Here is a 14,089-nt window from a genome sequence, read left to right on the forward strand (position 1 = left end):
TGTGTGTACCCACTTTTGTAGGTGAGACAGTAGGTCATCGCCTAGTGTGATGACCTACTATCTACCCAAAAAGGACTAGTAATGTTTTAGAAAGTCAAATATGCAATGGAAAAAGAGTAAGAGAAGTGCTTGAGTAAGAGATACAATTTTGGAGCAATGGGAGCAATTGGTTTAGGAAGCCCAAAAAGGCCTTAATGTCTTAAGTGTACTATATGCAACCGTCCAGAGTTGCAGGGGAAAGGACATGTGTGTGGAAGACAAGACAACAACCCCTTTTGCATAGTGAAAAGACAAAAGAGTCATGGTAAAGGAAACAAAGTGAAAAGGCCAATAAGAGCATGCACTACATGTGTGGAAAAAGTGGGTGGGATGATGACTTAGGCCCCAACAAAACAAAGTTAAGGTATCTCACATGTAAAAAGAGGACACGATAACTTGGGTGCCATGACACCATTGATTGGCAAGCATCCCATTGCAACATCTCATGAATTACAAAATTTGTGTGTGTGTGTGTGTGTGTTGATGCTTGTGCTCACTCACCATGCTAACCTAGAACCCTCGAGTTAGTTCGCAACTTGGTGCAGTATCTTGTGAAGATGACCGCTCTTGCAATCCTAAGGTAGGAGTACTCTAGTGCAAACACGTGCCAACTTTCAACACTCACAGGTCAGGTTCGCTAATGGGAAAGAACCATGTGATGGTGGGAGAATACCTAATTATTATCCACACTTAACACTTAGTGAAATACACAACAAGTGGAAAACCAAGAAGAGAGACTATTGCCCATGCATTCAATCAGAATCATTGTGTACAACCAAGCCACCTCGGCTTGTAAAGAACACTCCCTAACCTATCAACTCAGGTTGGAGGAAGAGAACTCTGCACATTGCTCTCTTGTTCTTTCCCTGCGTGTTACAACTTAACTTCTACCTAAGAACCACCTTCCATTTTAGAACATGCTCAGTGCGCTCGGTGCACTTGCCTATAGGTCAATACCCTAGAATCATCGACACCCACTACCGCAAAATGGTGCTCGACTATCACTCCTACTATCTGTGCTCGATGAGGGGTTGCACACACATGAAAGAGCAATGTACACATGGTCATATGCTTTGATATAAATGGGTCAAATGCAAGGGAGTCCATGGATAGGCCTTGGGAGCGATGGATTGTCTTGCAACTGCTAGTTGGATTGGAAATTGTTCTTGATAGATTGTGTTCATGTGGTGTTTCCCGACTTGTAACTCTTGTTTGATTTGATCGAGGGGTCAACATCTTGCCTCGACTATCCTTTCTCGTGTCCTCAAAGACTAATAGGGACTAGGCATTGCTCAAAGGTGGATGCTCGTGGATTGAATCCTCGAGGTCAGCAATGCCTTCATTGATTGCACACTCATGGGTGAACGAGTGGTCGAGAAGGCTTGGCTTGATCTGTAGGGGTGGTCTAGGAAGTGAATGTGCTAGTTCAAAATGGCACCCCCTTGGTGGCCAAGCATAGATATTGGAGATGTCCCCACCAATGGCCACTCGGGTTTGTCGAGCCAAGGCTTTAGCAACAACTGGATCCTCAAATGGGAAGTTGATATTGAGGGTTTTAAAATTGTTGCGGTACCTCTGCACTTGGTTGAAACGTTCCTGCCACTTGACCCTCGATTCCTTACATAGGTCACAAATGTTATCCTGCATGGACTGCACTTGCGTTACATGGCTACTGATTAGGTGCTCGAGCTCCTGTAAAAACTTGCCACAGTAGACGAGTAACTTAGCCATGGTAGAGGCTTGGGTAGTTGCCAAACTCATGCGAGAATCAACCTACGCTTGACTTTGAAGATATTGTGTTGTTACTTAATTGCTCTTCCACAAAATGGTTGAAGTCTCAGATGGCCTTTTTGTAGACTAAGATAATTACTTAGATGTGCTCCAAATGTCCTGGTGCATGGAGGGTGTAGTAAACACCTCATCGCCTACCGATTACTGATAAACCTTATAGTGGCACAGATAGGCATCTCCTCCCTACTTGGAATACATGGCAAATTTTGTTGTAGCTACAACAATCACAAGACCTTCCAATAAAATGGGCTCAACATTTAAAATCTTCTTAGTCTGCACCTCATCTGCCACCTCTTGGATCTATGCTTATATATAAAAATTGTAGTATTTGTACTGCCTACTTGGTATGTGTCTTCTGACTAGAATGTAGCACGAGTAGTGTTTTGGCCCTAACCCCTTCTAGTCCCTTTGATTGAGAAGTTCCACCCTTAGCCGTGGAAGATTGGCTTGAGGTTCCTACCTGCTCATTTGAAATTGAATGTTGGTGGCTACCCATTTGTCCACCAGCTCCATTGTGATCGGGTGGCTGTCTCTGCAAGGCAAGTTGTTGGGATGTTATTCGGGCACTTGGAGGAGACAGATGAGTTGTTGAAGTTGTGGATACTTCTCCAGCTAGGAGCTGCTCATCTCCCCTCATAGTATTTTTTCCTATGTGACTTCTTCCCTCAAGCCTGCATTCTCCTATTCTAGCACCTCAACTCAGTTGTTGTCCACCTACTATTGCTGTTGCTACTTGCTCACTATGACCTATGCTATTGCTTTTGCATGGCTCATTGCATGTTCACATTTTTTGCAGTAATGGACACCACAGTGCCTTGAGCCTTGTCCGTTAGGTCCTTATGGTGCTCAAGCTTGCACTGTAAGTTGCCATGATCAATCTTTAATTCTATATTTGCATACTGCAGTTGAGCATGAGTGTGAACGAGGTGTTTGGGTAGAATATTAGAATTCATCTCGATTGTTTCTTACAACTACTACTTTGAGTGGAAGAAATTTGTGAACTATCCTTCTCATATTGCACCTCTCTCGATTGCTACAATATATAAACAATGTTTCTCCTCCCTCTAGTCTATTGCACATCTGCCACAACAAAGAACAAAAGTCTTTTGAAGTCATTGAAATCCCGGTGCCATGCGTGAGTGATGTACTTGGGTGGAAGGAGAGGTTTGATCACTAGTAGGGAACCAATCAATAGTGAGAAGCCATTAAGAATATATTTATGGGTGACAAACCCATGGTGGTCGTCGCAAAAAGCAAAAAGCTTTGATCTAGTAGCAAGAGATTTAGAATTTGACCTAGACTTCTTTGTTGCTTGGCCAGGTTGCTTTTTAGAGAAGAGAGGGATTTGACCCATTTAAATATTTTTGTTTCCTTACTTGCTCCAAGCTTTGGCTTGTCTAGTTTGCAACATAAAACAACTAAAATCAGTACCAAAATGCATAAAGTACCCATAGAATCTACTTATTATAAATAATATTTGTCATAGAGAAATGCATAAAGTACCCATAGAATTTGCCAAGTGGAATTTCTATGTAATACCAAATGGATTTTGTTACAGAGAAATGCATAAAGTACCCATAGAATTTACTTATTATGAATGGTATGTGAACTAAAAAAATGCATTAATCTAACAAACCAATGCTTAACTAAACAAGTGTTATTGAATCCACTTGCAAATAACTATCCCTTAGCATGAGAAATTCTATGCAATACCAAGTGGAATTTGTCATAGAGAAATGCATAAAGTACCCATAAAATTTACTTATTATGAATGGTATGTGAACCAACAAAATGCATTGACCTAATAAACCAATGCTTAACTAAACAAGTGTTAATGAATCGACTTACAAATAACTATCCCTTAGCATGAGGGCAAAAAATGCATTAAAAATAAAGAAAAAGCCCCAAAATTCCAAAGGGCAACTTAATGCAACTCTTTTTAAATTCTTAGACATACAAAGTACTCGACAAATCCCAAAGCAAAATTTTGAAATATAAAACCGAGTCAAGACATGGAGCTATTCTATGGTGGTAGAAATTCTCGACTTCCCTTCTCGGATCCTGTAATAAGCAATTGACATAAAACATAAAACTTATACAAAGTCCTTGCCAATGCCCAAAAACACTGGTGGGTTAAGCCTATACCTAAGCCTTAATCATAGAAATCTAGTCGAGTAATCTAGATATTAGTGATGGGCTCATAAATGGCACATAAAAAATTTGTAGACACTCAAAACCACACACAAACCCGCCCATTTTTTGGGATGAGTTACATGACACAAAGACAAGAAACCAAGCATGAGTTCCCAAGTTGGAAAAAGCCATCTTAATATTGTGTGTCGAACATAATTCACCCTCCACCCAGTTGTGGCCATAACTAGTCCCTGCTCAACAAGGCCTTTTAATGGATATGCTAGCCTTCAATCCATCAAACATTAAAGCACATGGCTTGCTCTACATTGCTCTATCTTGGGTGTGCAATCCATTAAATATTTTCATTCTACACCAATCTAAAAAACAAATCACATTAGGTGGACCCTACATTTCTCTAAGAAATCAAATGCTTTAAGTCACAAAGTGCTTGGCCATTATGCGAGGTTGACTTCATAATTGAAAGAGCCAATAGGTCAAGTGTGCGATCCCTCAATACAATGTCATTTCATTTGCAAGAGGTCGACATACTCTCAAGTAAGAGCATTCTACTAGCAACTATCCTTTGTCTATAAGAAATATGTGTGCCAGCAAGATATCCCATATCTTTCATAATTCCATTGCATTTCTAGAACATAAGGCCCAGGAATTGATTCTGATCCCAAAATATGCAAGCCATGGAAATAGTTAATGTTTATAAATCAAAAGGGCAAAATCACATTCTCCTCTAAATCCTCCACCAAATTCTTGTCACAATAACAATGACTCCAATTTATAGTTGGATGATTTGAACATTGACAACAACATGGCTAGCAAAAGCATCAAACAACTCCACCAATTCATGTCGATGCACATATTAAACATGTAATTAACACACCACCAAAGTACATGGGACAACTTTGGATCACATCTATACCAACACAATAACCAACAATAGATCGTGTAGAAAGAACTTCATATATTGGTCAGATTATGCACTATTGTACACTACGCTCAATGGAAAGACATAATAGCTCATTGGTTTGTTGGGTGAAAGGGTGGCAGTAATAGCAAAGGGTAAAAATATCTCTCCCCTTTGAATGAAAATTTTAAAACATAATTAGTAATTGTGCCCCGCGATTATATGTCGATAAGGTAAGCTTCTAGTGCCCATTGAGTTTTTGTCTATGATTAAGGTGAGGTAAGTTTGTTTCCTCCCCCTTGCCATCATCATCCCATTGCAAGCTACCCCCTCTCCTTCCTCCTCCTTGCCATTGGCATCTCTCCCTCCATGCACTCCCCCTCACCATCTCTCCCTCTATCCCTATTCCACCCTTGCATGGCTGTCCCTCCCTTGTGCATCTCTACTAGCCCCTCTCTCTTTCCCCTCACCATCCCTCCCTCCCTCTCTCTCTCTCTCCCTTCCATTATCTTCTCCTCTCTATGTTCCACTCCCCCCCGATGTCTCTCCTCCCCTTGCCATCTTTACCTCTCACATTCCCCCCTCTCTCCCTTCCCCCTTCGTCACTTAGGCCCCCCCCCCTTTCTACTGCTCAATACCTCCCACCCTCTTTCTTCTCTGTTGACTACTACTAGCAGTTCCCTCTCTCCCATGTCCTTCTATGAGGCCCCCCTCTCTTTCCCACCTATGCTAAACTATCATGATGGGCTAGGTTAGGCCATACTAGATTAGGTAGTCTAGGCTAGGGTAAATTAGGTTAGCTTAGCTTAGATTATAAGGGTGTGAAACACCAAAAAATACAACGTAACTCGAGTCCTTTAAAATTACCTTAAGAAACTAGTCCCATGTTAATGTGGTAATATGTGATTGGTTTGTTTATGTGTCCTTTAGTGAATACCACTTTGTTTTTTTTTAATAGTGGCCTTTAATGTCTCATGAACCAATCAAAATAACCTATGCTTGCTTCTTGTTTTCTTTTCCTACTTATTGTGGTCTTTGCTTTGCCAAGTAATGTTCCTTTTGCTTTACATATTCTCATTGTTAACTTTCAAGGTGAGTGGGTTTCTAAGTTGATTAGGGTTTCTCTCTTTCTTTCCAAGTGATATTTTGGGTTGTTATGAAGGTGCGGATAGAACTGAACAATTAACTTCATGCCAAGCACTTGTCCATGTCTCAATTAACCAAGCTCATTGAGGGGACATCCTAATCAAATGGAAACCCCCCATTTAATCACTTGCTACAAATCCCCATCATCACCTTCACACCTAGAGGAGCCCATTGCACATGCAACAAACATCCATCCCTCTTCCTTATCATCCATTTCACTACCATCAATGTCCTTGCAAATCACTCGAGAGGAAGCTTTGATGCTACCCATCCCATCCCTCACCCCTTAAAAAACAAAAATATAACATTGTGCCCAATTTGAAGAAAGGTATGGGGGACTTGAACGATGTGCTTCAATATCAAATTCAAGGTGGAAGAAGATCTATATGATCATTTCAAAGAGTATTCCTCTTGAAAGTCTCCTCAATGATAGTATACACATATTAATGTGCCAAGTAAGAAATGAGACAATGATAATGACCACAAGAATCACAGTCTCACAACCAAGAAGTGAGACCACAAACTATTTCTCCCTATATCTCTCTTCTTGGAGATAATTGTTGTGCCACAATTCCTTGCAATCCCAATATTGAAAATGGGAGTTTGTATCTACCTAGAATTGTCAGGCTTGGATCCTAAGTAATGCAATTTATGTTGCATTGCCTACAGTCTTATGTATCTATCTACTCTCAAGGAAAATGTATCTCTGTAACTCACATTAGATTTGTGGACTCTCCAATGGTTCTTTCATGATTACTATCGATGGCTGTGGGATAGGCATCAAAGATGTCATCACTTTGCAAATCCTACATGCCATAGGTGGAGGAGGGGGAGATTGATAGAGAGAAATATAACATACAAGAGAGAAAATTTCAAGCTTTATTTGAGGGACATTTGTAGTTAATCTAGTCAATGCTTTATTGCATATTAGGAAGGGGGAAGAATGTAAGAACACATTTAAGAAATTTGAAGATTTGGAGGTGGAATTCGTAAAAGATGAAACAAGGGTGGGGAAAAGGCCATGGAAAAATGTGATATATGATTTTCTATCTTTTTTCTCTACCATGCCATTAGACCCTTAGTAGATGCACAATGTGAGAGAGAGTAAGAGCTATAAATTGATATCTTTTCCCTATCACTACCATGCATGTTCTCATGAAATCATCACCTCTATAAGATCCTTGGATATTGAGAAGAAACAAAGTCAAGACCAATCTCATGGACAAATAAGATATCATTGTTAATTGCTAGTGCTTGATATTTGCTAGAATATTGTCACACCCTTCCTAAATACAACATATAAGACTAGCTTGTGGCCACCTCACCCAATAGTTTACATTTGATATGCATGTTTTAAGAAACTAGGTTGCATTATTTCAATTAATATGTTGGTCATGTTAATCCTATTTTCTTGAGAATATGTGCCCATCTTTGAAATTTCTACCTTAATTTGCCTTTTAAAACGAAGCTTAAAAGCATTAGACTAAAGTGTTCAACTAATGAACTTTTCCAATTCATCACATACATATAAAGGGTGGAGTTTACATCTCTTAATTACTGTTAATTCTCTTGAATGATATGATTTATTTTATCGTGTGTATTATTTTTTTCTGTGTATGGTTTGTTTTATCATGTGTTATTTTTATTGAGCACGACCGCTTGATTTTTAATATTACGCCTTGCTACTTTGTCCTATTATGGTGCATTCCTTTCTTTAAAATGTGGGTGGTAACTTCATGTTGCACTTTTTTAATTTTCTTTTATGTTTGTTTGATGCACTATTTCTTTCTTACCATTCTATTTGTTCACTTGGATTGATTGTCCCTATTTTGGTTTGTAATACTTTCTTGTTCATAGGCATGTGCAACACTTGATTTTTTTTTTTAGAGTACCATTTATCATAGTTCATGTGAATGTGTGAATATGGTTGTAGAATGAATTAAAAACAAACAATCAAGCAAAAGAGATATCTGCAAAAAGAAAGAATGAAAGGGACTTTACAAGAAATCAAGAAAGAAAAGTAAGCAAAATAAAAAACAAACTATGTATAGAAAAGCAAGCAAGCAACAAAGCAAGACAACAAGAAAAGTATCTACCTATTTTTGATGTTGTAGGATTGGAAATTGTCTTCGTCTATAATAACATGAGAAAAATTGAGGTTGACTCCTGGAAATGGAACCAAAGCATTAATAGGACCAAGTGGGGTAGTAAGAAAGCAAGGCAAGTAAGAGATCAAGAAAGGTGTCTACAAGAAGGGTCTCAATAAGAAGCAATAAACAAGTACAAATCAAAGCCACATCACCACTATCTTTGGGTTGTGGCACTATTTTATGTAAGAATATGTGATTATTTTAAACAATAGCATTAGCATGTGTATTGTTTCATGCACGTGTGTTGCTCAAAGTCCATACCACTAAACCAAACCTTATCCTACCATCATACTATGTTAACGAGGTTGAGATAACCAATTAGGTTATGTTAAATTGAGCCTTAACATAGTGATTCCATTTGTGTTGCTTTCAAATATGTTGTGAGCCTTAACATTGTTGACATTAACTTTCCAAACTCTTTAGTGCCAGATGATGTATCTCTCCCTTACTTTTTTATGACCACAATTAGGATTGAGATTCGAGATCTGTTGTTGATGTTGTTTCCTTCGTTAATATCTATTGATGTTATACAATTTCCATTCAATGCACATAATGGACTCTTTTGTAGAATCATATTTGTAAGTTAGTGGTGATTCTCATCAATAAGCATGTGCATCTTGCAATATTGTTCGACAATTGATTCAATGTCATCTTTAGTTTATATGAGTTGTCATATATGGCATTCCAAAAAGTATGATTTTGAGTAATTCACCTGGGAAATAAGCTCATTTTCATTTCTGAAATGTATGTGCTTTAGTAGCATATTATAGAAAAATCCATCAAAATGATGAACAGGATGGGAATCTGTGAAGCGTACAATGCGTGTGGAAGGATATAGATAGTTACCAAAGGAATCCTTAATGATTTGATTTGAATTGTTCTTGTGCTGGCCTTTTTGAATATGATATTTTTTCCAGAATTCATAGAATGTGAGGTTTTCCATGATGTTTGGTCGACCACAATACGTATCTATTGGATGCATTGTTGTCACATAGTACTCTCGAAGATATCATTGGTGCAACGATGGTGGAGATGAGTCTATGAAGTACACAGCCTCGCTTCTTTGTATTGTAGGAATTTGCAAACATGATAGTGCCTCTATTGCTGATGTTGGCTTTGATAAAATACATGCAGCTATCATTTTCAACTTCAAGGGATCTAGATTGTCAAGTCCAAGGAGCTTTGCATGCTCAATGTTCAAGTTCATATGTCCCATTGGCTCTGTTTTCATAGCATACTTTAACAGATAGTATGATAGGCCTGTATTTGTTATTCTTTGAATGTTCATGTGTGCTTGCCACAATAACAGTATGCTAGCATGATATGGAACAACATTTCGATGTTCAAGGGATGGGCGGAGCCATCTATGTGTAAGAGGATCCAACGTCAGGCTTCTTTCTGAATAGATAGCAAATGGAAATCCATATTTGGATCTATGGTTGTTATCAAAATTCATCGAATTGCATGTTGCTCGGCATGTATGAATTTGCTTTCTTTTCACTAAATCATGAAGCTTCTTTTCCAAGGAATTCTCAAGTAGTATATTCAAGTTAGTTAGGTATGGTATATGTGCATCGATTTGATTTGATATAATTTCAATATCATCCTCCTCAATCCACAACATTATATGAGCATGCATTGATCCACGATTTTGAATCTCGTATCTCACTATGTGATGCTTAACTCTTCCTAGTAGTCCTTTGTTAGATATAACATCTCTGGACAAGAATCGTTGTAGTCGAACATGAAATAGTACTACACACTCAACTAGATAATCTCTCCATGTGAATTTTTTATTGATTTGTCTTGCAATTGCTTCTATTTCATCGATCTCACACCATCTTGTGTTTGATACTTCATCTACTGTGAGTGTAAGAAATATGTTAGGAAGTCCCCATGTTTCAACCATTGCCATTAGATCTTTTAAGTTTCTACGATGCCATGAAGGCGATCCGGGTATCGACCCTAGTACTTGAAACTTGATTACCTGTTTCATTATCGCATGTTCAAATATTCTTGGATTCTGTCATCTTTGTTGATCAATATCTCTTTGTAGAATTGTTGTCTGTGTTGAGTTTGCAATAATGATTGCTTGTCGAATTTGGTACATTAGTAGCAAGTACGGCTTGCATAGTGTGTATACTAAGAATAGTGATCCTATTCTCATTTTTAAGTATACATTTAAGAATAACTTACCATCATGGCTACCATGTCCAAAAGGATACAGAAATGGAAATAATGCTGTCTCAATTGTTAATTCATGAGAATCAGATAATTCATCTGTGGATGTAAAGATTTTTTGTTCCACAATTCATTCTGAATTACGGAGTACAACTGTGCCAGCTTCATGTGAATCTTGTTTTTTAAATTGATGGGTTGTAGGGACTACATCTATATGCTTCAATAATGATAGATAATTGTCCTCATGTGCAACTCACATTAGATCGAAAGGAGAATCTGCAGAGTGTCTCTCTAGAATGTCAACAATAGCTTATGAGGAAACGACACTAATTCCAAGTTTTGGATGGGGTCTTTCATATATTGACAAGTATTTTTTAAGGATAGGATTTGATGTTGAGTTGAAAGCTAGTATTTGTTCAGTTGTTGACAATAGTCTCGTTGGATTTGTGCAAATTTGTTGTTGTCGATCCCAATATATTAAAGGATTGTCTAGTATTGATCTTCTTTGCAATGTTCCTGTTGCCAATGATGTAATTGCTTTAGAAATATTGAAAGATACATCAATGATTGATAACAATTGCATTTGAAATATGTCTGCAATGAGCATATTTCATATGTAGTCAGGATCATATGGAATTGAGTATAGTTTTCTAAAAGGAGACTTAATGCAAGCCTCACAAATCATTCTTGTTTTGTTTCCTTGAGAAATATCATTCTTGTTCTCAATATATACACTGAGAAAAGTATTTGATAGATCGTATGGAACAACCTCAGAATCTAGTATAGATGGTATCGGTCGTAACTTCAAGAACGAATTTGTAGCAAATTCTACTCTACCATAGTATACACAATATTCCATTTTTGTTATAAATTTAAAGCACATAGTTTGCCATTTTTCTAAATGTGTATCCATAAATGGCCATGCTAGAATACTGGGTTGTAATCGTCTTTTCTTATTTCGAATACTAATGTGATAAGCATATCTTCTTTTTTCTGTAAATGTTTGTTTCATTTTTGCAAATGAGACCAAATATATCAGAAAAGTACCTGGTCTTTAGATGTGCTCATAGATGACTGCTCGTATCAATCGCTCATAATCCACGTGATAGTTGAGCAGATGGCAAGTAGTTTCAATTGATGATGAGTCACGTCTATACATTTCAAATGTAAAGATATATCATGAAAGTATATAAGAAATAGAACACACTTGAAAATGCATGAAAAGTTTGCAGTGTATATAATCTTATCATCATGTGATAGCATGATTATCTTTGTTTTATGAAGTAGATAGAAACATGGTATTATATATAACCACATGATCATGTAAAAGCATGATCATAATACAAATTTCATAATACATATAACCACATGTTCCTGTAACTACACCTTCATGTGGGGGGAGAGTTGGCACAGTTTCTCTCCAAAAGTTATAAGACCAAGGAATGTGCCGTTCCTTGGGATTTTGTAGATTGCATAATGTATTTTGTAAGTCACATAATGTATTATGCATATTGGATCATGTATGTTTTCGTAAAGAATATTCTTGTTGTTTTTTTATTTTAAATATGTAGAAATGTTATAGAATTCAAAATTCCTAAGAAATAGATGAACATTATTACGACGAGAAGGAAGACCTTAGATATGTTTAGCAATTTGATTCATGTGATATGAGACCAGGGAGTTGAAAGCACTATTTTCATGTTTTGCGATGATTTGAAGCTAAACCATTGATTTAGTACTTCTCTCAACATGAGCCTTGTGGCTTGAAGCTCGCACTTCACATCGAACTATTTCTATTGGACTTGTGCAAGTTTTGTAGGATAACAGGCTCAAAGCAAAATAGCCAGGTATGTTGTGTCCTCTAGAGAGATCCTCCCATGGAACATGGCATTGTTCAAATCTTGCATACAACCATACATTGAAGTGGATATAAAGTTCGCAGTGTATTTATCTATATGATCATGTGAAAGCATGATCATCTTTGTTTTATGAAGTACATCTTTCAGTTTGAGGATCTTGGTTTCTACAATAAATCCTATGCTCATCTACGAATAAGGGTGTAATATACATAGCTTGGATTGTAACTACAACACCCACGTTCAATGGCCTTGGAACTGGTTCAGATTGGATGCTGATCCTCCCTTCAAATTGTCCAAATCCTACGCTCAGAGGATCAAGTTGAGAAGTGGAAGAAAGCCCTGCACAATAAACATGGAGACTATTGTGTAGAAGATCAAGAAACCTCTCATCCATGCGCTTTTTAGCCTCGATAGGGTGTAGTATACGTAGCTTGGATTGTAACTGTAACACCCACGTTCAATGGCCTTGCAACTGGTTCAGATTGGACGCTGATCCTCCCTTAAATATGTCCAAATCCTATGCTCATCTACAAATAAGGTTGTCCTATTGTAGGTTGAACACAATGCGTTACACTTTCATCTCTTGCATTGACAACAAAGCAGCTTATTTCTATGCAGTCCTTACACTTTCGTCGTTTGCGTTGAAGCTTCTCAACAACAAAGTAGCTTATTTCTATGCAGTCCGACGAGACCGACTTACATGGCAAGCTTGCACATCAGACGTTCATGAAGCTTTCCATGGAATTTTACATCAGAAAGCCATCGATCAACGTAGGTAAATCTGTCCCGAACGTAGGTAAATCTTTTCCGATGAATTGCTTTGAATCAACACATCACAAGAGCAAAACCAAATGGAGAGGAGAAAGCTAGTAAAGCTTTCTCAAATTCTTTAAAATTGATGCTAAAGTTGGGTTATAAAGAAGGAATCACAAAGGCTCGTGTAACTACACGTTCATATGGGGGGAGAGTTGGCACAATTTTTCTCCAAAAGTTATAAGACCAAGGAATGTGCCGTTCCTTGGGATCTTGTAAATTACATAATATATTTTGTACATTTGTATAATGTGGAATCTGTCGTTGCATATAATCGTGTATTCTGTATTTTGTAAGTCACATAATGTTATTGGATAATGTATCTTTTTTCAAAGATTTTTGTTGTTTTTTATTTTAATAAAGAATGTGACAAGAAATAGTAAAGGTACCTATTTAATGGACATCCTTGTATGAACAATGATTACCAGATACTCGCAATACTTGCAATGTAAATACATACAAATGTTACGACATCTATCCTACATTTTACGCATTGCCACATCTAAGATGCACCAACGGCAGAATTGCCTTAGGAACCAGACTATAGGAGCCTTTAGCCAGGTAACCTGTTTGTCTTCTTTAGTAGCTAGTCAAAGCAATTCTTATGCTTATGCTTTTGCATGAGAAGTGTTCTTAGTGGTTTTGTGAAAAGCTGCCCAAGACATCAGGAAGGGGCGGATGACTATTTGCTGGGCTGAAACTACTGCTATGGTACCGAATGCAACATAAACTAGAGACCTGCAGATGGACACTAGACACCTTCTAGTGGAAAACTTGTAGCTCCAACTTGTGGCCACCTTGTTATGTCAAGCACATTGTTATGCAAAGATTCATCTCCTGGCGATCCTTTTCTTGCAACTCTCAAGTTCTGGGTGTTCTCTAACGGATTGTGTATTTGCCTCACTATTAGTGAACCAAAAAATGAACTGTTGTGCAATTTAGCAGCCTCAAGGAAATGGCTACGGATAGCGAGAAATTGCTTCCAAGGCAGCACTCTCCCTTCTTCCCACTCACAGATTTTGAGCGATTAATCCCAGCAATGCTTTCATTGTTTCAAA

General features: G+C 37.7%; 1 protein-coding gene across 1 annotated transcript in view; it reads left to right on the plus strand.

The window, feature by feature from the left end:
• Positions 1–12,845: 12,845 nt before the first annotated feature.
• Positions 12,846–14,089, plus strand: part of LOC147883044 (uncharacterized) — a 53,522-nt gene continuing 52,278 nt past the window's right edge. The window contains exon 1 of the mRNA XM_087399743.1: positions 12,846–12,993. Within this exon, the coding sequence (XP_087255869.1) occupies positions 12,894–12,993 (100 nt within the window). The 5' untranslated portion in view covers positions 12,846–12,893. The remainder of the gene's footprint in view (positions 12,994–14,089) is intronic.

Source organism: Dipteris shenzhenensis, chromosome 28 (assembly GCF_047967505.1).
Source record: "Dipteris shenzhenensis isolate YYH24624 ecotype China chromosome 28, Dip_SZ_1.0, whole genome shotgun sequence".
In the NCBI taxonomy this organism is placed as follows: domain Eukaryota; kingdom Viridiplantae; phylum Streptophyta; class Polypodiopsida; order Gleicheniales; family Dipteridaceae; genus Dipteris; species Dipteris shenzhenensis.